The following is a 25320-nucleotide window of genomic DNA, read 5'->3' as shown; positions in this document are numbered from 1 at the left end:
GCGAGTTCACTCAAAAGGTTTACTGCCAATCAAAGTGAGAAACGCACACAGCAGCCTCTGCTGTGTGCGTCAATAACTGTGATGACTCATCTCTCTCAAATCAAATATTCAATTTAAAATCAGTGAATACAAACAACTTGTTACTGCACTGCAGTTGAATGCCCCCCGTCAACCAGTGTAGGTTCTGTCTACATAATTTCTTTCTTTGTTTAATAGGTTCACAATGAGATTGTTGGTTCAAGATTTTGGATCCAGGAGTGGATTCTCATTATTGCTTCTTTTTTTTTCTTCATTCTTGTAATGCTCCAATGGCCAAAATACTGTGTTGTAACAAACAAGTGAAATGAAAACGATAATGGTTGGTGTCTATTTAAGTTTGTTAACCTTAAACTGGATAATGGTGGTTCAGACAGGAGGGTCTGATCCTTGAACACTAACACAAGGAGTCATTGTGCAGTGATGTGAAAAGACAAAAACAACCCTGGTTTAGGAAGAAGCTCAACAAAGTCCTTGGGAGGTGGTTTCCATGGCGATGGCTCATCCACCTGACTGTCCCCCAATGCTCATCTTGTTTTACCGGCCTGAGACTTTCATGTTTCAGCACCATCATAATCTATTCAAACGCCAGAGGAAGGCCACAGTCCTGACAGAGGAAAGAGGAAAGTGGAGAAAAACTGCATTCATACACACAATCATTCAAAAGAAACAGCCTGATTGCCGTCCCCGCTGGCTGCGTGACCTGAGGCGATGGATAACCGAGCAGTCACCAGCCTCATAGGGCTCGTGTGTCAGGTGACGCGAGTTCAAATAAACACATCAATCAAAACGACAGCGGACTGACAGCGAGGATCCACTCCTCCTACTCTTACAAACAGGCTTCAGCTCCATTTCACAGAGGAGACATTTTTTCTGATTCAGGGTGCTCTTGCTAAAGTCTTGAGATGCGCAACGTGGAGTTAGACAGCGGAGGGTATCGTTCCTCAGAGAGCCTTCTACCCATAATACTCAGAGCGCACCTGGCACATCCAACATTTGACAGCTCTGACAGAAGCATGTCAGCGGCGAACGACAGACAAATCTTCCTCCACATTCTGCCTCTGCTGCTTCGCTCCTGCTAATAGTACTCTTATTCAGGCCTTGCTCCGTTTCTACGGTAACAGCATGCTCCTATCTCTATTGCTTTCTTCATGTATACATCGGACTATAATTGTACTCTCTTTCACCTTATCTTTTTATTCTCATACCTGGCAAGTCTCCGTGCTTGTTCAGTGCGCGCTGCACCTGCACTAGATTTCTCCTCTTGGTAGTGTCAGTGCCAGACCACGGTCCATAGCAGAGCCTGACCGATTTATCAGACAGCAGATTTCATCAGCTGATATTGCTCCATCACACATATTGCTGTTGGCATACAGTATATGTTGACTGTTGTGAAAACCTTTTCCCCAGATAAAGATACTGTTGGGTGATGTCGTCACTTTGTTTGTCCAGCAGAGAGCATCCAACTCTCCTGTTTACAATACATTACTGTAGCACATGTAGCAGAGAATGCTTCACAGCTGAGCAGACGATGGTGCTGAGGCAACCAGTGTCTTCATGGTTAATTGCTGACTAGTTAGTGTAGCGCAATGCTGGAAAGTTGATAAAAAAACAAAGAAGGAACCGAAACCCAGACACTGACAAAACCTCTCTCAGGTTTTTATGCTCTTGATGTTATCTGGTGGGAAGGAGACAAATGTCCTTAGCATTAATAAGGTCTGCCACTCAAACAATGATTAAATGATTGTTTGTACTTACAAAGCATTGGTCAACTCCATGGTAGCCCCCTGCAAATTCTCACTCTTAAGGTAAGCAGAAGGAGAACAGGACACATTCCATTACTACACCTCATCAGGAAACCAGGTACTACTGCCTTCATGCTGCTGTATCATCCACAGGAAGATTAACAAAATGAGCAACGAGAAAAGTGGCGGATGACCCATGAGTCATCCAGACTCACGCTGCCTATTACCCATATTAGCTGCTCTCATTCAAAACTGATCCGGTCGTCCATAAATGGAACAATCAAGAGGCAACATATGTTCAGAATCAGAGTCAGCTTTATTAGCCAAGTATGTGTGCACACACAGGGAATGTGATTCTGGTTTAGCTCTCAATCTACTTACTTAAGTAAAGAATAGTGCAAAAGAAAACAATAAACAATATATACAAACACAGATGGGAAATTAATATACCATGACTCTGGTGTGTGCAAATCAGTTTACACTGTCCAAGAAGTGCAACAAAATAGTAGCAGAGAAATAATAAATATTACATATAGTAGTGGGAGATATATAAGTGTCCTAAATCCTTCAAGAAAGCCTCAGATAGACAACAGATATTTATAAGCAGCTAACATCTGGTATTTCACTCTGCCTAGAGAAGCTGTTTGTAAAGGCTGCGTTTCTTTTCAACATTAACAAGCACAGTTTCTCCCCCAGTAGTAAAGCATAATAAGGGAAAAGCAGCAGATTTGCCCCCGAGACTCCAACCTCTGATTTAGTGCTGGTGGTTTTTCACTGATGTGACCAGCGTTTGATTCAAAACAGCATTTCTGAACTAATTTGGCTCCACTGCAGCTTTTCTATGATAAGTGATCTCACAGTTTTAACGCTTTGTTACTCATTGACACAGAATCACTGCAGCACGACATTTTTCTTGGGAAATTGGGTTTTGTTGCAGTTGCTCCATCCAAGAATTGAAATATATGCAGACCAATAACAATAAATAGAAATACAAAATATAGGCAAAAATATTTTTAAAAATCTGTGCATTATAATAGAGAGATTTAGTAAATCAATGGGAAGTTATGTATTGTTTACTTACACAGTACATGCAGGCAGTTACAGGGAGAAATGACACTGATTCTGATCCAGATCATTTCATACTGTAACATCTTCCAATACCATGTTTTCATTTGATTAACGTTTCCACAGCTGCAATGTGCACACTTTACAGGAAATGCAAATAAATTCAGTTTATTGAGGATGTGCTTCAAAAAAATGTTGCGTAGTTTGTGCAGCTTTGATGTTTTCATTTTCTGAAACAGCATAAACCAACAAAATGTCACTAATTTAAAAACGCTGACTGAGAGCACAACAACACATCCTAAAACAAAAACAGGTAAAAAAAAAAGTGAATCTTTGTTTTTCTCTCTTCCATGAACGTAACAACAAAACAGAGTTTTTTCCTCAGTGACCAAAGACAACTTGATGAAAGTAGCTTCAACACCACCTCTCTCAAACTGGCCGTTCAAATATAACAAATGGGTGTTTCATTTTAAAATACATCCACATGGCAGATTGTAACTGTACCTGAGCTTTTGAAAACGTTCATCCAGCTGACACATGTTGTGGGTAATGTCCTCCTACAGTATGATGCCCATGTGGCACAGAATCACTGTGCCGTGGTAATTTAATCTGAAGAGAGGATTTATATCGGGCTAAATCCAACCAATACTTAGAAATTTAAATATGCCTAATTCCAGAGTCTCTGACTGACTCTGGAGATGTCAATTACAGCCTCTCCTCTGTCTACACCATGAAAAACTGAGATACAATGGGCCTGTTTGAGAAAATGTTCTCAAAACCTAAATTAAGGAAATGACTGTTTACTTCCACGCCGCCATTTAAGGCTCAAAGCACAGTCATGGAAGGTGAAAGTCAACTTGTCTTGGTCAAACACATAAAGACACTTTCACTTAGTGCACAAGAGACTTATTATGTGACAGTGCACGCCACATTACTGGCCACCACAATGGAGTATGACCAAGCTGTGTGTCCATTATACACCTGGCATCGCGTGGCTCTATAGGAAGACTACACATCAGAACCAGAGCACGACTGCAGCAGCAGCAGCAAGGGAAACAGGGAAGCAGCGTCTCCTCAGGAAGATAAATTTGGGCTCTGCATGAGAGCATCAACCATCGATCTGGCCGGCAGTGGCAGAATGTTCGTGGCCGACTTCAAAACCAAGTCAAGGTGTCACAGGCAATTAAACAGCGTCCTCAGATACACCTGACAAAGAACAGAAGAGCGGCGGAAAGCTCTGGATGGAGAACAGAGTGGAGAGTGGAGCCAACCAGCTTTAAACATTTCATGTGGTGATTTCTCTTCAACCTCCAGGGAATACTCTCATCTGTGTCTGCACCAACTGTTTCTGGTTATCTACAGGCTCTTCACTCGAGCCTTTGCGCAAACACAGTCACTCCTAAAACAAAGATATTCAAAATCTCAAATATTCAAACAAAAAAAATTACATCAGTTCCTTCAAATGCATTCTGGCAAAATTGGTGGTTTACAGCTGAGAGCTTTTTGAGTACAGGTGCACATTCTGTTCCTGCAGCGTGTGACAGGCTGAGCAAATCTGCAACAGTTAGTGGGTTAATAACCATATATCTGTCACATTGGGTTATACAGCCCACAGAATATGTAAATCCTGAGGTTATCATTTGAAAATGTGTTTTTCCACAGGGAACATCCTCAAAGCGAGATAAAGATTTACTTGCTAAGTCTAACAGTTAAGTGTAAAGTATGAACGTGTGTGTGTACTACTTTTTAATACCTCTTTTGTTAGTATTAACAGCTAAAAGCTTTCACACCTGCATTGTTTGGTACTGACCTTCAGACTTTTCAGTCCACTTCAAACCAAAATTCCGAGTATAAAAAGTGCCTCAGACCAAAGGAGCAAAATTTAGCCCAACCAAGAGAGCTCTGGTCTTGGTTCAGATCTTTTGCAGTGTGAAAAAAGTTTTTCTGATGGTTCGGACTCTCACACCAATGGCATGAAGTTGAAACAGCATTAAACATTAGAAGAAGAAAAAGAAGTGGCTCACAGGATTGCTTCTCGCCTTCACCTCTGCCCATATAATGTTTTAATAATGAGGATGTTGTAGGTGATGGTTCAGATGACATGTCTTTAGTGCATTCCCTAAATTCTGATGTGGAAACAAAACTAACCAGGTTAAATGTTAACGATGGAACAAAGACATGAACCTTGGTTTGGTCCAGACTTGGGACCAAGGTGGACTAAGGTCATGGTTCAAGTTCGGGGTAAGATATTAATTGTTGTTCTGTTAAGCATGAATTGGACACAGTTGAGGTTAGGAATAATGTTTTGTCCATAGTGAATGTAAAGTGCAAAGTCCTAACAAGGATAGCTGCGTGTGTGGGTGGAGGTAGTGGAAGGTGATGAGGTGGGGGCTAATTAGTGAAGATGGTCTCCTCTCGATGTCTCTCTCTGCTAATAGCTGCTCCTCTGAAACTAAGAGCTGGTATCCACACAAAGACAGGAGCTCGCCCCCTCACACCAGAGACAAAGCAAACACTCTCTCCACTCTGCACTTTACGCCACATCTGCTCACATACAGAGCAGCTGAGGGGGGCTAATTATTTCCTGCTACTATGGGTCAACTGTAATCGCATAGGGTATATAAAACTTTATATAGCAGAGGGTGTCACAGCCATCAAAAGAAAGTAAAATAACCCATGGGGCCGTCACAGGAGCTAATGAAATGTAATCTTTAACAAAGTGAAGCAAAGTCCTTCCTCACAGCAGTCGAGGCCCTCAAAGGCCCTGCCATCATGTCGGCTCTTCCACATTTAATTATGTTTTTCAGCACTTCAACCTCAAGTGACACAGCACAGTGGGGTCCCCCGGGAGACTTGTGCTAACAACAACAGATCCTGGTGTGTGTGTGTGTGTGTGTGTGTGTGTGTGTGTGTGTGTGTACCTGCTAGATGACTGCACATCCACGAATGTGTGTTTGCAGAGAGAGACAGACTTGATGGTAAGAGAGAAAAAGACAGGAGGCAGAAAAATAACAGCAGCAGCTTTGCAGCCTGCAGTGAGGCATTGAGGGTAGTAAGTCATCCATCAAAACAATAAGTCAGGAGTTTAAGTCATTTATCAAGCATAAAATGACAAATGGTCTCAGACTCTCAGATATAATAAGTCGCTGCTTTTTTTCCTGTTATCTGTCATGAATATCTTTGGGCTTTGGATTAAAACAGGGACATGTAACTTTGAAAACTTATGTTTTCATTATGTTTTGACAAAAAATGGACTAAAATATGAGTTAAATACAACAGAACCTTTAAACACTTAAGAAAGCAATGAAATCAACTTAAGCCCTTTTTTCCAGTGGTTAAAAAACACACTAACAATCAGGAGTCACTCACTCTGGGTCCGATCGGCAGCGATGGACATGAGACACTCTGGTGAACACACTACTTTGGCGAGACAGCAAGGGGAGAAAGCACCTCAGCTTCTGGCAAGTTTGTGACGTCAAACATTATGCACGAAGGGGAAAAAACTTGTCTTCTGGTGATGGGAAATGATTCATGATGACAATGATTCTTTTTTAAAAGAAGTTTAGTCACATTTAAAATACCCCATATATACCAGCTAACTCTGGTGTAAAAGAGCTACTGAATACTGCCACTACACAGAGGAAACACTTCTCAGACAGTAATTGTATTTTAATCAGTATCTTAACACAAGATGTTCACCAATTTGTGAAATTTTTCTGGATTCCACATGTGAAGTAGGTCAGTTTGCCGACACACAACATTCATACCTTTATAAAAACTGGAACCAGAGAGAATCCCATTCTGCCTGTGTGTTATCTTCTCTGCCCAGCCTCTGCTAGTGTGTCAGGCTGAATTCAGGGGTGTGTGCTTGTATGTGTGTGTTTACATGAGATGTACGTTGAGTGAAAACGTGCACACGTCTGCATTTGTGTAACCCGAATATTAACTGGATTAACATGTGTACAGTGTCTGTGTCACAGGGGGATAATTTGTGCATGTATGTAAATCGCAGAGAAAACCCATATGTGTAAAATGACAGACTTGCACCTGTAATTCACGTAGAATAAACCAATCACATCCTCTGTTCCCAACATGTTGTGACCAGCTTGGGTTAAATCCCTACAGATTTCAGTTACACAACACTCCAACACTCCTTTTTCCTGATAATTCAGCATTTCATGCCTAGTTTACTCAGCCCCAAGGCTTTCTGGGTAATTATCATGGTATTTCCATTTGCTTGCCCCTGGGCAGCACAATCTGGAGGGGAATGATTTGGACAGTTTAGATCCACCAAATGTTTGGAAAATGTTTCCCTGCCTCAAGGCTGAGAAACATATTTTCTAGCATTTTTTAAACACATTTGTAGAATTTAATCAAACAGTATTGAGATGATATGTTAAAGTTCAGTGTTAAACAGGACGCTACCTGTCATTTCAGGCAAAATACTTCAGATTACAGCAAAAGTGAAAGAAAGCAGTTTCAGTGGTGGAAAAGCAGTAACAAATAAAAGTTACGTCACCATACGAGAAGTGCTTTGGTAAATCAGCAAAGACAGACTCACAAAACAGCCTGTTTTACCCGGAGGCTCGACTGGGACTTTCCGCTGTGGCGGTCAGTGTTTTATCTCGGCTTCTACAAAGTCCAGAGATGCTCCATTAGAGTCCAGGAGCGCAAACCGCCGAACATCAGAGTGGAGACAGGTAGTCTTCTCTGCCCTTGACTCCCACACACACTTACTGAAGGACAAAGCTCTGTGCTTTCATAAAAAATACATGCAGCATCAAAAGGGGTGGATATGAAGTATCAGAGGGTTCAGTGTGCACACGGTCACACAGACATACTGCTAAATATAATACTAGCGTGAGCAAGGCCCTGCTCGTTGGTGTGTGCGACTAAAGAGGGAAGCTGCAGCTGGGTGTAATCACAAGCTGCTCATGTAAATAAATTGTAAAAACAGCAGCGAGTGACAATGCAAATGTGGTTAAAGAGACAGGATAATCAACAAACATCCACTGACAGCTCACTTCCGATACACCACATGACCAAAAGACCTCAAACAGCAAAATAACTTTGCTTTTTCTCTTTCGCTACCTATGCCACGGCTTATTTTATTGTCAACTCATGCCTAATCCATTCGCTGCACGCCTTATCGAAAAGCCCAGACTCAAACAAATCTGACCGTATTATTTTCCACAGCTAAGAAATATGAGGGAGTGTTTAATTTTCTTTCCTTTTTTTGCAAGAAATGAAAGTCTCGCTCCCCAAAAGTATTTCCTAAACCTCATTTATCCACCCTTATATGAGTTCTCAGGTGGGGGACCACAGCACGTGGACAAAATGCCCACAAGCACATATCCAAAGAGGATTTCAGGGAAGACACATGGACTTGAGTGGAGCTCGGAGGAGAGAGGCCAGCGAGGGGCCGGCAACAGTTAAAGATGTGGTGCTCTCTAAAGGAGCAGCTGACTAACTCTGAATTCTAAGTAGAAGGAAAGTTCTGATTTTTTTTTCTCGCGGTGCAAAAAGACCAGTTGTGTTGTCGAGAGGGCCAGATGGGCCTGTGCTCTGTGACTAAGCTTTGGGTATGCACACACACACAAACACACAACACACACACACCTCCAGGACCCTCAAGCTGATCAGCATTCACAGTAAATGCTCCTCTCACTTCTCCTCCACTAGGTTTCTGTTCCGATGGTCCTACAGGGAGGACGGGACTCACTGCTGTTATCCACTTATTCCCCGGGGGGAAAAAAGAGGCTTAGCCAGCAGGAGACAGAGATGCAGGGCTGGATCTCTTGCAGTCTCTGTAGCAAAGGAGACCAGATTCCCCCACAGACATGATAAAGCGTCCATTTTTATTCCCCAGCAGAGAAATGTAACCTTGCTATGTCCGCTTTAGAGTTTAAACCCTATATTCCTGTTAAGCATGCATTGTTCGAAAAAGTGCATGTAGCTAAAATAAACCCACACCTGTATTAAACAGCATGACGTGAAACCAGTTTTTAAATGAACCCCAGTTCACTTTCACTTCTGCAATGACAAGGATTTTGAGCTTCATGGTGAGGCTCAAAATAAATGAATCATCAGGGGTGAATGTGTGCTTGTGTTCGTGTGTGTGTGTGTGTGTGTGTGTGTGTGTGTGTGTGTGTGTGTGTGTGTGGCCACCGTGAACTTTGACCACCCAAATCTAATCAGTTCGTCTGTAAGTCCAAGTGAACATTTGTGCTGAATTTGAAAACATTCTAGAATTTAGAGGCGTTCTAAGGATAATGTGTTCAGTAGGCAACAAATTGATTTGCTATATAACCTAAATCTAATCGGTTCATCTCAGTCTGACTGAAAGTTTTTTCAGGTACTCCCTCAAGGTGTTCTTGAGATACTGTGTTCACACTGGTGGGACAGATAGAAAGAAAACCCCAAAACATAATGCCTCCTGCGACTGGCTGTCACCAAGGCATAAAGAGCGAGAGCAGAAATCTGAGAGAGCCTCAAACTGAAGAAACAGAATATCTGAGTGCAGCTGAGAAATGCCTATTGAAGGAGTGCAGGGTTTTGAGGGATAACGTTACAAAATCTGAACATGAATAAAGAAGTAATGTTTTCTAAATGAACGAGTGCAGACTCTTGAACACCGACAGAAATGAAACTCCATAGAAACACAGCGTCATATGCAGCGTGAAGAAGCCTCTCAAGAACACCTGTGCCGCTGCACTTACAGGCTCTATTGTTATCTTAGGAAGCTGAAGAGAGAGGCCACGCCACAGACATATTGTCTTAGCACCTCACTTTGTTTGAGAGCCCAACCAAAAAAAAAGCAACTGCACTCTAAAGCACTTCACTGTTGTCGTGTTTGTTGCTGCTGCGGTACAGAAACAGAGAGGAGGTCCTTTGATGGTCCCATGGGGGAGCCAATCCCAGCTGACGTTGGTACATACAGAGCCAACTTTAGCCATTTTCAGATGTGATGTCTCGCTAGTGTTCAGGTGAGGTGCAGTAGGCAGAGGCAGGATGTAAAGTATCTGTTCTACTGTGGAGATCACATGTTATTCAATACATTAAATCAACACTGGCCCTTATCGCCAAACATTCTCAAATCTAGTCATCTTTGACATCTTTGTCAACGTCTTCTACATCTATGACTTGTTTTTTCATCCTGAGATATTTGCATTATTTTGGTTTCTCATTTTTGGAGAAAATTCAGGAGAAACTCTGGAGGATATGTGGAGCCTCTGACTCACTGTCATGTAGAGCCCCTATGGAGAATGTCAGGAGATTATCTGGAGTTCAGTGCACGTCTGAAAGCAGCTAAACAGAGACAAACAAGCCTCTATGCTTGCACACAAAGATCACAACTAGGCCCCAGCCAAGCTGGGATTCAAACCAGAAAACTTCTTGCTATGACATTGTTAAGCACTACACCACTATGCAGCCCTTTACAAAACTCCATGAATAAATTAATCACCATAAATATGATACCTTTGGTAATTGACCACATAACTGCACAAGCAGATGGCCCACAGGCTAATGTAACAACAAATGGAAAAGCAGAACCAACTTTGAACTAACTCATTAGATGCAAAACCTCAGCTCAACCCACAGAAATAATTTGTATGGAGAAATGTTGTAAAGAGGAGTTTATTGTAAATGTTGGGATTGACACATCTGGCATTTAAAACAATTACCTTCTGATTGTTCTTGATGAATGACTATGGGGCACCTGCAGGATCATTTTCTCCACTGCCCACCTCGTCACACTAACACTGTGTCATTTAGAATTAAAACCAACTGAGATTATTTTCTGCATCCACACGACTTTTCAATGCATTCAGCACAAAAACAATAATTCAATATATCAAATGTTTTAAGGCAGCTGGCAAACATTATTTCTTGTGGGCTTGTGTGATGAAAGCAACTAAATGTGGTGCAGAAATAAAATAAAATAACCAATTACCAGCAGCCAATTACTTCGGGATGGATGAAAAATCGTTTGTTTATGCATACACTTATTATATTTTTCATTATTCCAGGCAAACTACATGCAAATTTGAAAAAGTGTAATTAATGATATTTAAATAAAAATATAACTGACAACACTTCTTCCTTTTTAACACATATCTGTGTGTTAGGATATGTTACAACTATCGGCAGGATAGGACATAAATTCTGCTTGAAATCCATCACAAATCACTGTTACGCTTTGGTTAAAGCTTGGTTAGCTTCAGCCTGGAACACTTGATTGGAGTGAGATTAGCTTTGTTGTTATGTTTGAGGATGACAGCGGTCATGGTTAAAAGAAACCAACGCTGACTGTCATAAGAAACTGAAACAAACAAGTCTCATGGGTGTAAGTCAGACAGCTGTAAAACACTGTCTCACCATTGCCTCATTTGGACAAGTTTCATAAATCCTACACAAGGGATTCAGTTTTATCACTTAACCATAAACGTATGTTGAAGCAACTATGTACTGTTTATTCCCACTCTGTGATTCATAATTATCACTATGTGATATTAGTCTGAAACACAGTTTATGGTGCAGAGATGAGAATTCAGCCCTGCTAATGTAGGATTCAAAACTACACTTTATAGGATAAAAACTGCCCCACAATCCTCAGCTGTGTCCTAAGCCTTGAGCAGTGTGACCCGATTTGGCCGTTTAACTCATCACATACCTGCTTGTCCTTGTCCTTCGCTTTACCGCTGCCCGACACCCGTGATGAGGTGACATCACGGGGGATGACAGAGATTTGGTGCAGTGGCATGTTCATACCAGCAGAGCCAACCAGGGACGCTCACACTCACACTTCCTGTGCCGCTGACAGAGCAAGGGGCATGATGGTCTGAATTGCGACACCTCGCCCGCACCGACCTGCAGAGGACACACAGAGGACACATGGAGATTAGCTACAAGGGAATAAAACAATATTAAGTAGAGCTAGAATTACTGCCTCTGGTTGTATGCCTCCACCAACCGGTGCAGTTTAAGTCAACATGCACTTTTTTTTCCCCATACAAGTGCTATATAACTAAAGTTCATTATTATTGTTTTATTATTATTACAAGAATGGACAGAAAACCTGAAAATGCCTCCAGCCACAGCAAGGTATAAAAATCATTGATACCACTGGAGCGCAGAGTAAGAAAAAGAGAAATGGAGGTACTGAAGCATTACAGCAACATTTTGAAGACTCAAGTGTGTTTACACTTCACTGACCTCTTCAACAACTCGGCCACTTCAAACTTTTTCAGAGCCCCAATTGAAAACTTCAGATTCTAAAAAGGACATCTGCAATAACAATTTTCACCACCATAAACTGCTATAATATTAACTATTATAATATTGTGAGGGATTATCACCACATTGTTACAGATGCCTGTTATTGTTCTAATGCGTTGACAGCTCTGTATTTTCACTTATCATGCTGTCAAATTAAAAGAGTTTAATTCATAAGTTAAGAGTTATATATCTAAACTCAACTCCTGACAGAGACTTCTTGTCTTTGAGCTGACCTACACTGCACTCTAAGAAAACTTTGGTCTATTCTCCAACCACAGGTGATTCTTCTCCACAGGAGCAGGAGTTTGTCTCAGAATAGAGAAGCACAGTGTCATAAATCACAAAAGTTGATCCAGTGTGTGTGAAATTTCACTTATATTCTCACCCAACAAAGACCTGGACAAAGATTTCCACTTAAGACAGAGTGGTTGGGCGTGTGTTTCTCTGACAGATTCATGAGCTATATATCCCTGTTGTGGAAATTTCACCCTGACAGAACCTCTCTCTTTCAGCTAGTCTCAAATAACTTTTTGGTGCAAATTGTTCATTCCAGTAAGTCCCTGTGACATGTAGCAAACCCACCTGCTTTATCCATGGTAATTTCTCTAAACGTACGTTGTAATAATGACAGCTTCTTATTGACTCTCATTGACAGTGAGCTGTGCAGAGCTCTGGGCTGATCCTTTTGCAAAATCTTCTACTTAATAAATATACAAAGGCAATTTCATTGTTTGCTGTTTATTTTCAAATTCCACCACAAGTTGCACAAGAGGTTTTCACAAATGGGTCATGTTAACTTCAGTTAATGTAGCCATCTGCACTGCCATCGACAGCATTTAAGCACTAACTCCTTCTCACCACTGGGCCGCATCGGACTGCAAAGCAATCCCTCACAGTCCGCAGTATGAAAATGACAGGATCAAGGAACCAAAAGGCAAGGAGACAGATGGAAGGTCAGTTAAATGCCAGTAATGAGAAACCAGTGTTGAAAAGAGGTGGGGGGTTGCCTGAGAATGCCACACGGGTTCAGGGAGGAGAGGAGATTTAGACACAAACCAGCACATAGCCAGAGCCGCTCTGTCAGCTCACATTCGACCACATGTTAAAATAGTTTCAACTTAATATTAGGATTGTTTCCTCCGTTCGCTCTTTGTCATTAGTATTCTTTCTCCATCTTTAGTATGGGGATAATCATGATGTATTTTTTGGATCTGCAGCCTTGTTAATTCAGGGGCAGTAAACAGGAAGAATCACACGGAGTCACTTAGTTAATGGTTGCTATGGGTGACAACTTGGGCCCCGTTTTTATTTGCTTGAATTTTGACAAAGCGGCACCATGGAGAAGAAACCAAGTCAGCCATTAAGAGTCCCTGTTTGCAATGTTCATCCAGATTTACAGACAAATATCACTTCACACTTTGCAACTGAAGAAAAAACAACAAATCTAAAACTTATTTATGGTCATGTACTTAGAATTGACTTTGGCGATATTGATATGAGGAAGTGTAGGTTATTCAACCATGCAACTACAAGAGGAAGTAAAATGTTTTTTCAAATTGCAGATTTGAAACCCTTTTCCGTGAAATGTGTGTTACAGTCGCTGCTGCTCCAAGCTGCCAAACTTCAATATTTTACTTCCCCTTATTTTAGATTTCCTAGCATGCACCCGGCTCTCTGACCTTAGGCAGGAACTGTCCAAAATCTCCCTTTGAACATCTGATCTACAATAGGAGGCAGCGCCTTACCGTCACAGATAATATTGTATGTTACCAGGTTTGCCCTTCCACTTTTTATCCTCGCAGATGATGAAACATCCTTATTTGATTTCTCACAGTGAAATTGAACCACTCCTACGTAATGATGAGGCTTTCATACATCTATTGACATCTATCCAACTATTCTAACGCTATTGGTGGCATCTGCGTTTTATGGAAATGAAGATTATAATAAAAATAAATAATCTTGATAAAATGTATTTCTATAGCACTCCTCTAAACAAGGTTATAAATGTTTCACAAAATACATGGGAATAAAACAACATAAAGGGATGTGTGGCCTGGGTACCGCTGCTGGAGAGGAGATCCCTTTACTACAAACTTTGAGCTTTTAACTTTGCAAACCTTCCACAAACATTTAAAACCTTTAAGACAAAAAGAACAACTGAAAAATCATATTCTCATTTAAATGTTTACAACATTTGAAGTTGAACTTCAGTTTTATCTCTTGATCGAACAGTTACAAAGGGAAACATGAAAAAATGAGTGAAACATACCAACGCAGATGTTTCCACATATATATCCTGAATGGATTGATGAACAAGGTCTTCAGTCACCAGATCTCAACCCAATTAAACATCTATGGGAGGCCTGCATCAGACAGATCTCTTCACCATCATCACCATCAAAACAGCAAGAGGAAATATCGTGTACGAGAAGACTGAAGCTGTTTACTGGAGCCTGGTGGTGTTTCCTCTTTGACTGGTCAACAATCAACCCTGAGGAGGTTGATCATTTAAATGAATCATTACAATAATAAGGTTGACTCAACACCAGAGTGTAGAAAAAAATATTCACAGAAGCAGAGTTCACTCAGAAGTGATATTTCTGTCTTGAACTGTTGATTCACACCCAAAGAGTGTGTGTGTGTGTGTGTGTGTGTGTGTCTGTTGTGAATCATAAAAGGAGTTACACATCACCGGCTCCCGAGATGGAAAAAAAAAATTTATATTTCACTGCACAATTTACTGAGCTACACATAGAGGTCAAGTCGGTGAAGGAGATGGTGAGTTCCTCGGATGTCTGCTAAAAGATGATTCATCCTTTTTGACGTGCGTTCAACCCAAACGTGGACCTCCATTTTGCATTATAAAAAACCTGGCAAGGCGCTCGCTGTGTACGTGTAGTTTGGGCTATAGCGCAAAGTGGATGACATAATTAAAAACCCAGGATGGTGTGTTTACATGCAGCTGCCTTTCACCTCTCGCCTGTGTGCACATCTTCACTCTGAAGCCAAGTCAAGTGGATTTTCTGACTTGAATGCAGCAGTGAGGTCATTTAATCCCTTTCAGTAGATGTATCTGTATCATCCTCTGTTATGAGATGTTGCTGTGTCAGCGAGCCGCGGCTGAAGAACGCAGGTCACTGTGATGGGCACAGGACACTCAGCATCTGAGGTCCGGCTAATGAGTATGAGTCAGGTGACAACGCCACTGGAAGGCATCATCACATGGTATCATTTCAGTCACAAATGTTTGTATAAACAACAAAGCAGGCATTCTCGCGTCACTCCTCGAGCTATGACAGGAAGTAAATAAGAGATGGCCTGTGTCATGTGTTTGGTTTGTGAGCTACTTTTCCAGGGCCGTTCTTCACTCAAGAGGGTTCTTTTTGCGGCAGTCTGATGAAACAACAAGCAGCATCCATCACCGTGGCCACAACACAGGCGGCCGCTGCAGCAGCCGGTTCATTAGTGGACAACCAAAGAATAACAACTGCAGTAAAATTCTTCTCTCCTCTCTTAATTGGTTTTGTGTTTCAAGCCGAAGGTCTTTGTTGGACTGAGAGGCTGCACTAATGGGTCAAGAGATCTGCTGGATTGACAGGCGGGATTATACCATCACCTATAAGGGCCTGCTCTATTACTTTTATATATAGATACACACGTCCACAGGAACCCGAATCCCTAAAAGTGGTTGTTCTTCATTATACTACACTTTAGACTTAATTTATAAAATAAGCAATTACAGCAAATGCTATTGCTGTTTTCTGACACAACTCCCAAAAAAGTCTGTACAATACATTTACCAGAGTTTGTCCTTCAGATATGAAGAACACAGCAGGAGAGAGTCTGAGTCAGAACCATTCATGGGAAAATCTCGGAAGCTGTCTTGATCTAGCCAAATGTTGATCATCTCGAGTGTTGCCATCTTTGTTTACGATTTACCGCATCTGTTCAGGGTGAGAATGTTGCGCCTTCAAACTGCCTCACCATTCTGTGTGAAGGAACTAACACAGAAGACGGGGAAATGGCATTGTTGAGCCGCCTTTAAAACCAGCAGGCATGGAAGTTACCGAGCTGGATCGACATCTGTGTAAAAGGACAAACCGGCTTGAAAAGTTAGACGCCAACGCTGTTGTGCTGTAACAGCTGTGATTTTTCGAACTAAAGTCACACACAGCAAAGCCAATATGGTCTCTTATATGTTTCAGTGTAAACAAGCAGGCTGGCAGAGAAAGGGTCATCTTTACTGTATTATTAAGTGTTGTTGTGTTTAGGGTTAGGGTCAGAGGTTACCGTTCATTTATCCAGCATTAATAACAATGGCTTCCTCTTTATATGTTTGATACATCAGTAACTTTTGTATCTCCTTATAGAATTGCTCTTTACTGTTGAACAACCTTCAAATAGCATACCAGTGCCTGGCTGACACATAGAGAAGCATTTTGTCAAGATCCAGTTGAATTCTCAGTGTGGGTGTGTGCTGGGAAGTTAACAGACAGGGTAAACAGGATATAGGAAAGGCTGGAGGACCAGAGATTCTGCTGGAAGAGCAGGTCTGTGTAAAAACTGTGAATAAAGAGAAAACATCAAGCAAGATACTGCCCCTCCTTGAGGGACTGCTTGTCAGGTGACCCTGTTCACCACACAGTTACATCAGGCTGAGTAAATATTTGTTAACTAACTGCTACATGAGAACTAGTTTGTGTTGTGAGTAAAACTCCACTTAGTAAACACTCACATGTTACTAGTACAAGGTTTGAACTTTGTCAATGCAACCGACTCCGGGGCTGATGGACAAGTCATCACTATTATCATTTATTAAATATTTATGTATCACTGTTAATCCCAATCTGCATGTGTTTGGACTGTGAGGACGCTGGAGTACCTGATGAAAACCCACACAGGCACGGAGAGAACATGTAAACTCCACACAGAGAGACCCCGGTGGAAACCCAGAATTCAAACCACTGTCTTGTTGTGAGACATCAGTGCTAACCACTGCTCCACAATGCCGCCCTGAACTCATTATACCAGAAATCCTGTGACATAAATGATTAATCTTCATATTTAACATTGAGTTTTTGACTGTTTTGTTTTAAGTTATTTTTAATAAATAATGCCAGTAGAGGCTCTGCGGAGACAAGACAATCTAGTTATTAATCCAGCTCCATTAACCCAATGAAGTCCATTCATGTCAAAGAAAATTGAAGACAGTTCAGCTCGTCTCTCTGCTCGTGCTCCAGGTAAATCACAGGCTTGTCTCCTCCACGTTCTGCTCAGCTGAGCTCTGCTCCAACCCCCTTTGCCAAGAGGCCCCTCTGTGTCCCTGCTGTCAAATCAGACCTGAGACGTGGCTGAGATCCTGTTCTTCACTTCTGATGTTCAACCAGGCAGAAAAACTAGGTGTTGTATCAATCAGTCCTAACATTACTGTACTACAGCTAGTCTATTGTTAAAGAGGCGTCTTCCCTGAGGACTGGTGAGTTATGAAAGAGACCTACAACACATATCAGATCTTAAAGACGTTACAGCTATAGACTTTTGACCTGGACATTGTATATTTGAGTTGTCGACTGCCCCATGGAGTAGAAACTGTTTTTAGACATATTTAGGGAACTGAGACCTATGAGTGAGTATAATTTGATGCAGCTAGTGAATGATTTCTATTGTGAAAAAGGAAGATGCAGTAACTGTTGTCTGAGGTGTTGCTCATTAAGACAGAAATTGTTCTCCCACGGTGTTCATTTGGCAGGTACACAATAATTCTTGCATGTAAATAGAACCTCCATCAAGTATGTTATGTTTTCATTGTCTCTCAGCAAAATTGCTCAAAAACTACTGAACTGATTTTCATGAAATTTTGTGAAAGGGTGGAGAATGATCCAAGGACAAGGCCGTTCAATTTTGGGGCAAATCTAAATAATCAGGAGGTTCCAGGAATTGTTTTAATTCTTTCATTAGCATGGTGGAGTAGGGCAATAGCCTCAATGGAGGTATGCACTCTGCTACGCCCTAACTGCAATTGCTGTTCCCTTTAAATGTGCCACTAGATTATTTTATGAAAGACACACCTTTATGAAAATGAGATGGCGACACATACAGTATGTCTGTATATTTGACTGGTGCCTCTGCTGAAAGGTGAGTCTGAGGAGAGAAGGCACAGATGCCATAACTGTGTTGGCAGCGATGATTGGACCTTAAACCCTGCCAGAACTCACAGACACACAGATTAACAGAGCGTTAGTAAAAACCTGATGGACTCCTCTGATAAAACCTGCTCCAGCTTATTTCCTCTTACACACACACACAACCAGACACACGAGCAATACCTATCACTGCAGTGTCTGTAGAATGAAATAAAGGTTTAAACTAATGCTGCCTTGAGACTTGCACTGAACTCTGAATATTCCCCTGAAATATACCGTGATTATCCATGAGAAAGCTAATGTCCGAGCTAGTTTCTCCCTCACCTCAACGTTCCTGACATTATCCTGTTGTTGTGAACGTGTCTGACCCGGATAATCTTCCACTTGATAGGTGAAAAGCAGAGTCAGGAAAATGTCCAGACAAAATTGTCTAATGTCTAAAAATGACTAAATTGAAATATCAAACTTATCTCAATTTTAACTGAGATGCATGCACACAAACACACCAGAGCCTCGTGACGTATTGGGAATAAATGATCATATTGTTTTTGTTCTTTTTACAAATGCAGCTTCGTCATTTTTAGTACAGTGTGAGTGTAACCTCCCTGCCTCCTAAATGTCTCTGTGCCTATTTACTCTATGGGCCGGATTAATCAAAAGCATCCATGATATTCAAGAGTCACATTAACTGTCCCATTTGATTATATGCTGATGAGTCCCAGTTTGGATGTGATTAATTGTGTGGTTGGTGAAATGAGCTCTGAACAGACATCTGGGATACACAGACGTGTTTGTCTGGGAAATGCAAAGAGCTAATGCTTCATGTAAACACAACAAACTAACATCTCTGGGATCTTGTCAACATTTACCAAAGATTTCCCTCAATTTAACAGTTTAAAAACTGTTAAAATGTAAAGATACCAAGAGTTTAAACTCTTTCTCAGCTTTCAACGAGGCGTGAATAGACCAGAGCTAAAAGAGACGGAATAAGAAAGATGCTAACACACAAACCAAAACCATATGAAACTTCCTCTCCAGTAAATCTCACCGGATTAAACAAATGGAGGAGGATCTGTTCATTTACAGCAAATGTCTGATTTTCTGTACAGCTGCAAGAATAGTTTCTGCCCGGGATACACAGAAGTGACACATTTAATTTTCAGTCGAATGCTTAATTTAGATTCTATCAAGGAATTCCTGTGAAATGCCTTGGACAGTGATGTGAAGAAACTCTTATCACTAAAATGTCAGATGCATCAAAAAGACGGAAAAAAAAAATAGAAAAAGAAATATATTGAACTCCCTTCAACCTCCCCCCTCTCCACCGATTTCCCAACAAGCCCTGAGAAGAGCAGGTTCGTTCATTCAGTTTCAAGTCGAAATTACATGAAATGACTCTCCTTGGATGGGACATGGTCCGAACTACAAGTACAAGTTAATACATTTTTTGTAAAAGGCGGTATCTGTCATTTCAAGTGCTTGTTTTTCCAGTAAATTTGCTTTTAATTAGTTATGGATCTAAGATCACATGAAAACACATTTTACTTGTGACTCAAGTGCTTTGGTTAGAAAAGTATGTTTCTATGCAAATAAAACATCAAATTCAAACTCAAATATAGTTCAAACAAACCTCTTATCAAATCTTTTATCTCTTTTGAATATCAACGCAGGCAACAGGCCTTGCATTTATTCTTTCAGTATTTAAAGTGTCAGGGGTTGAAATCACTAACATTACCAACAGCAGATTATATCAGCGGCAGCCTGTTGTTAATTAATGGTAATTCCTGAAGTACCTCACCCACAGGCAAAACTGAAAATGTACTATTATTGTGAATTCAACACGGTGGTGTTTCTGCATCGTCCAACAAAAGGTGATCACAGGTCTCAGATGAGTGTTTGCAATTTTGTGTAGTAGAACAAATGGTGAAAGTTGAACCTAAATAGATTCAGGGATTCAGACTCAGCATATAATCATTACAATTACAGATAAATACGGTTTTCAAAAGTGTTTCTGCCAGACGACTGTACAGCTGCAAGTCAAGATGAAAAGTAAGAATCTGTAAGAATAAAAACCTTCCTCCTCTGTCCAGAGGGAAATTTTCTTTTCTCTGTCTGATAACTTCAAAAGCTGCACAAGACGCTGTCGAGTTCTTTGATGTGTGATGGGAAGAGAAAGATGGAGTAAACAGACGGTGGATAAAGTGCTAATTTTGCTGGAAGAGCAGAATTACATTCAGTATGTGGAGAACAGGAGCAGGGCGAAAAGTGCAAACACATCAAAACTCCTGAATGTGGAGACAGGAAGTGAAATTGTTAAACAGGGTAGTAATGTACAATGTTGAGACACTTCACGAAACACACACGCTCACACATGCACACGCACACAGACACACACTGACTGTGCAGCTTTTGTAATCTCTCTGCTATAGTAGATACTGTGAGGAGGAAGCAGAACACAGAATAGAGGAACTCAGAGGCTTCAGACTTGATGGATGCAGGCGAAGAAAACCTTGTTTTTTTTCATGCACACAACCAAATACTAGATATACTATTATCTTAGGATAAAGCAAAGACAATTATAGTACGACTGTATACAGTGAGTTGTAGCAGCCGAAGGAGAAACACTAGTATCAGGGTTGTTAAATAGTTTGTACAAACACATGCAGAAACAGCTACAGATGCAATCTTGAAACCACGAGAACAGATGCACATTTATGAGGCACTGTAAAAACTAAATGAAATTGAAAGTGACACTTTTGCTAAATGTAGGCTTTGAGAACCTTGTATTAATTCTTGCTTCCTGAATTGTCACATGTTGTAACATTAACCAAAGTTTGCAAGCGAAGCTGAACTGCTTCAATGTGGTATAAGTCCACAGGGCTCATATGAAATTAACCTAGAAAAAGTTAGATTTGAGAGCAGAGACCAATAATAAAGACATGTTCACATTTCATTGTTCCTACAGTTATAGATGATCACGTCTTAGGGAATTCACTCACTTGATTCCTGTAATCACAACTGGTAACGCTCAGTTTCACAATTACACAGCTGTTTAATGTTGTCAAGGTTGACAGACGTACAACTCACAGACTGTGGCACACGCTGCTGCTGGCAGGTATTGTGCACTGGCCAAGGAATGAGGAAATGAAAACTGTACTCAGCAGCAGAACAGAAACCAACATTGTTCTCGTAGAACCAGTAAGCAGACCTGGTAAGTGTGTGTTTCCTCAACACAGTGACCACTTCACGTGTTCATCTTCCCAGCACCTCAGAGAATAACCCAAGTGTGTGAGCTGCAGCAGACGTTATGTGTTTGTGTGTGCGGAGGCAGAGAACCCCACACTGAGAGACAGCGTGAGCAGCTGCTGGTCTGGCCGACCGTTGGCTCAGCAGCAGCAGAAAGAAACTATATGAGTGTGTGACGGTGGCGGACAGTCGGAGAAGTGGCCTCCAGCAATCATTCACACAGCAGTTAACCAGCAAATACACTCAGCCAACAATACAAACAACACTAAATCTGATTCAGGAAAACTTAGTAAAGCAACTGGTGGAAAGAGAAAAGTCTTAATCTTGAAAGGTCACTTCTTCAATACGACATAAAAATCTTGAGTTGTATTTTCTCATTAATGTCTGATGGTTATTGAGTTTTTAAAGGGATAATGTGTTTGTTAGAAAAACATTTCAGTACATCCTCATGGCCCAGGGGTTTAAAGGCAGATCGTGTAATAGCAATGTTCCAGCTTCAAGTGCAGCCGGGGACCTTTTCTTCCATGATAACCACCCCCCACCCCCCTCATTTCCTGTCAACTCTCTATTCTTCTCAATCCAATAAAAGGAAAATCCCGTCCTGGTGGTTTCAAGTTGCCTCTGTGTAGTTTTCAATGCTTTGAGAACAACACCATACTGAAAAAAGGCATTTATTTGAACCAACCATTAAATCTACTAATTATTTTCTTAAATAACTGAATAATTGTTTCATCACTGAGAAAATACTTCAGTTATTTCCCATGTGCTGGGGGGACAGTTTCAAATTACTTGTTTTCACCAAACAACAAAATATTAACTTCACGAAGCTTAAAATCCTCACATCCCCTTAGACACTGGTGCTGTGGATGAGGAATCACGGTGCACATATTGAGAGTGGGTTATTCATCGCAGAACCTATAAAACATAAAGACAAGTCTTGATTTAGGGCCTCATCCCTCACATCACTCATATCCAAGGTAATGGAACAAATAAAGATGTCATGTTGCTTTGACAATGAGACCCAGCCTGCTCCTCATACACTCCTCATCTCATTGTAATAGGTTGTAATCTCAGACTTAAACAGAAGGCTCCAGAGTTTAGAATAACCGTCCTTAGAGTCTGTTCACCTTCTGACAAAACCAAACACACATGACTGTAAACATTTGTTGCACGCATGTAGCTAAACAGTCCTTCATGGACATGAAGTGACAGGATCAAATATCTTCAAGCATTAAACCTTTCCAACAAAAACTAGTGACATAACCCTATTTGCCTGTGTAAAGTCCTGAACATGACTGTACATGATCACAGCAGGTACACTTATGTTAACTACGTTTCCTGAAACCTGACAAAACCACTGGAGTATCTTAATCCCTCCCCACACAGCAGATTATGCCAAATGTTGCAGAGCAAAATCCAGTTACCCCACCCGACCAGAATAATTCATGTGACCATTCACACCAGTCCCAAACCGCTGAATTAATTTGCCAAATAAACACATTTACTGCTTCAGAAACCAATTCAAACCTACTTCACCGACTACAAAGCCAATTTGTACAGGCGATGGCAGGAGGAATGGATTATTAAAATAAATCACTATTATTAATCAACACACTCAGGACTGAATGGAAATGATCAAAGGGTATTCTTAGGCAGAATAGGGATTTAATGCGGAGCTGCTGCTGTAAAGGGGGGGAACGCTCAGACATGGATGTTTTATTTGATGAGATTTAAGGCATGAATACAATTAAGTAAAGATTACAAGCTGCAAACCTCCTCTAGCAATAATGCAAACAACAGCAAGACAGGGAGCAAGAGAAAAGTCAATAGCAAAAATCATTTCATATTCAATATGACAGAAGAAACTCATTCTGACGACGGAAACTTTTTTGTTGTTTGCTCCACATTAAACAGTGTTGATTACATCTATACTGTTCACATTAGACACACACCGCGGAGTTTCATGACACTTCCCAAAGATTGTATAACAATTTGCTCTGGTTTTTAATCTAGTTAGTCCCAATTTAACACTGCTGCCGGCCCTGCACATTTAAAAGGAAATAAATAATCTGTCATGAGAGTAAGTTACTGCTGCATAATATCAGGGAGACAACAGTGAAAAAATAAAAGACATGCATTTAACCAAAAAGGTTAAAGATGATCATTAATCGTATCAGACTTGTTTGCATTTAGAAACACGGATATCGGTTTCTGAAACTCAACTTGCACAGATTTGAAACCTGATTGCACTACATTTTTAATTGCAATAAACATAATTATACTTAAATGGCTTCAACTGAATATTAAATTAAGTGCTTTAGATTTTACATTCAGAATTCAGTTATTTATTATCCCTGGTGCGAAACTTGGCTTGTAGTCAGGTTCTGATAAAAGACAACAAAACAGGACATAACAATAATAAATAATAAGTGGACATGAATATGAAAGATAAGATATGTTGGGATTCAAACAAGGAATCAGTGCTAATCACCGCTCTGGCATCTAAAATAAAATATATCAGTTTTTATTGCACAGAGAACAAAGGCGTCTCTACTTCTATTGCATTTCTGACAGGTTCCATACCCAGTGTGATTTGATGCTGGAAGTAGTTTCTGATAATATATTGTATCGCTTGTGACATGTTGATTCTCATTCGCTCAAATAACTTGCTGACAGACATGTGTCAAGTGCACACACCGCTTGTCAGGGTATCACCACCACAAGAATGCACCAGTAGACGTAAACACTTTTGCAATCAATTCATGGATCAATAAAGTTGAAGTTTTGACAAAAGTTAATTTGGAAGCATGTTCTGTGATGGATTACTTACCAAACTAGTTTCTGTGACTAGATTTTTTTCCGCTCTAGTGAAAGTAATGAAAATGGACAGCTGACTGGCTTTCAGAAAAGAAAAAAAACTGCTGATAGTGAAATAAAGCAGTGCGCAGTGTACTGCATCACTTTAACAGAAAATCTGAGCTGGAGCTTGAACAGGTTTTAATCTTATAGATTAAAGTTGTAAAAAAAGTTATGCAGTTAGAAGTTACTGTGAAAACCTATACATGCTTAAACATGTGTTATAACTGATTTGCCATGATTGATTCAATACAATGCAACAACTTTAAAATAAACTACATTAAATATAATTTGTTAAGTGGTCATGCAAACACCTGGAGAGATGCTAAACAAGCTTTCACTATACCACAATGTCAAAGAGCCAACGTTACACAGGCAAGTTTTATGTCCAGAAACCTGATTCAGAAGGAGGAAGGGTCCTGTTGCCGCTGCAGAGCAGCTGGAATTAAATGTGTTGTTGGTCTCGAAGAACCATCGCAAACCAGATAACACATATGGCAAAAGATAGTGAAAAAAACATAATACCAAAACAGCAAATTAGGTGCGTATATATGTTATAATTGTCTTTGCAAGCCAGACACAGCATTACCAAAGGTGAAGATTATTTGCACATGTTGTCTTGGCTAACCCCCACTGCAAGTTACATTATCATCACTACCATCTGACATCTCACCAAAGGGAAGTTGTTCCAGCCATCACATAATAGAGGTCTGTGTGATATACGTGTTCAGTAATTTAGTATAGCTTATGATGGATGTTATACGACTTGAAATGGCCTATAATAGGGTTACTCACACAGTGCATCTAAATATGCTGTAGTCACATTGCCACCAGCAGTGGACAGACACTTATGAAAGACATCCACATGAATACACTGAGCCTCTGTTCTTAATGTTTGGATGCAGTCACATAATACTGCCAATATCTGCTCATGTAACAAGCAGATG

The 25320-nt window shown here is 40.7% G+C and overlaps 1 protein-coding gene across 3 annotated transcripts in view; it reads right to left on the bottom strand.

The window, feature by feature from the left end:
- The window catches only part of marchf8 (membrane-associated ring finger (C3HC4) 8), a 74837-nt gene that overhangs the window by 43937 nt on the left and 5580 nt on the right, over nucleotides 1-25320 (bottom strand). For all 3 annotated transcript variants that reach the window (XM_069538262.1, XM_020088059.2, XM_069538261.1), the window contains exon 2: nucleotides 11521-11717. In XM_069538262.1, the coding sequence (XP_069394363.1) occupies nucleotides 11521-11616 (96 nt within the window). In that variant the 5' untranslated portion in view covers nucleotides 11617-11717. The remainder of the gene's footprint in view (nucleotides 1-11520; nucleotides 11718-25320) is intronic.

This window comes from Paralichthys olivaceus, chromosome 14 (genome assembly GCF_024713975.1).
Source record: "Paralichthys olivaceus isolate ysfri-2021 chromosome 14, ASM2471397v2, whole genome shotgun sequence".
Classification (NCBI taxonomy): domain Eukaryota; kingdom Metazoa; phylum Chordata; class Actinopteri; order Pleuronectiformes; family Paralichthyidae; genus Paralichthys; species Paralichthys olivaceus.
Note: the sequence above shows the minus strand (reverse complement) of the source record. Positions and strands in the feature narration are given on the sequence as shown.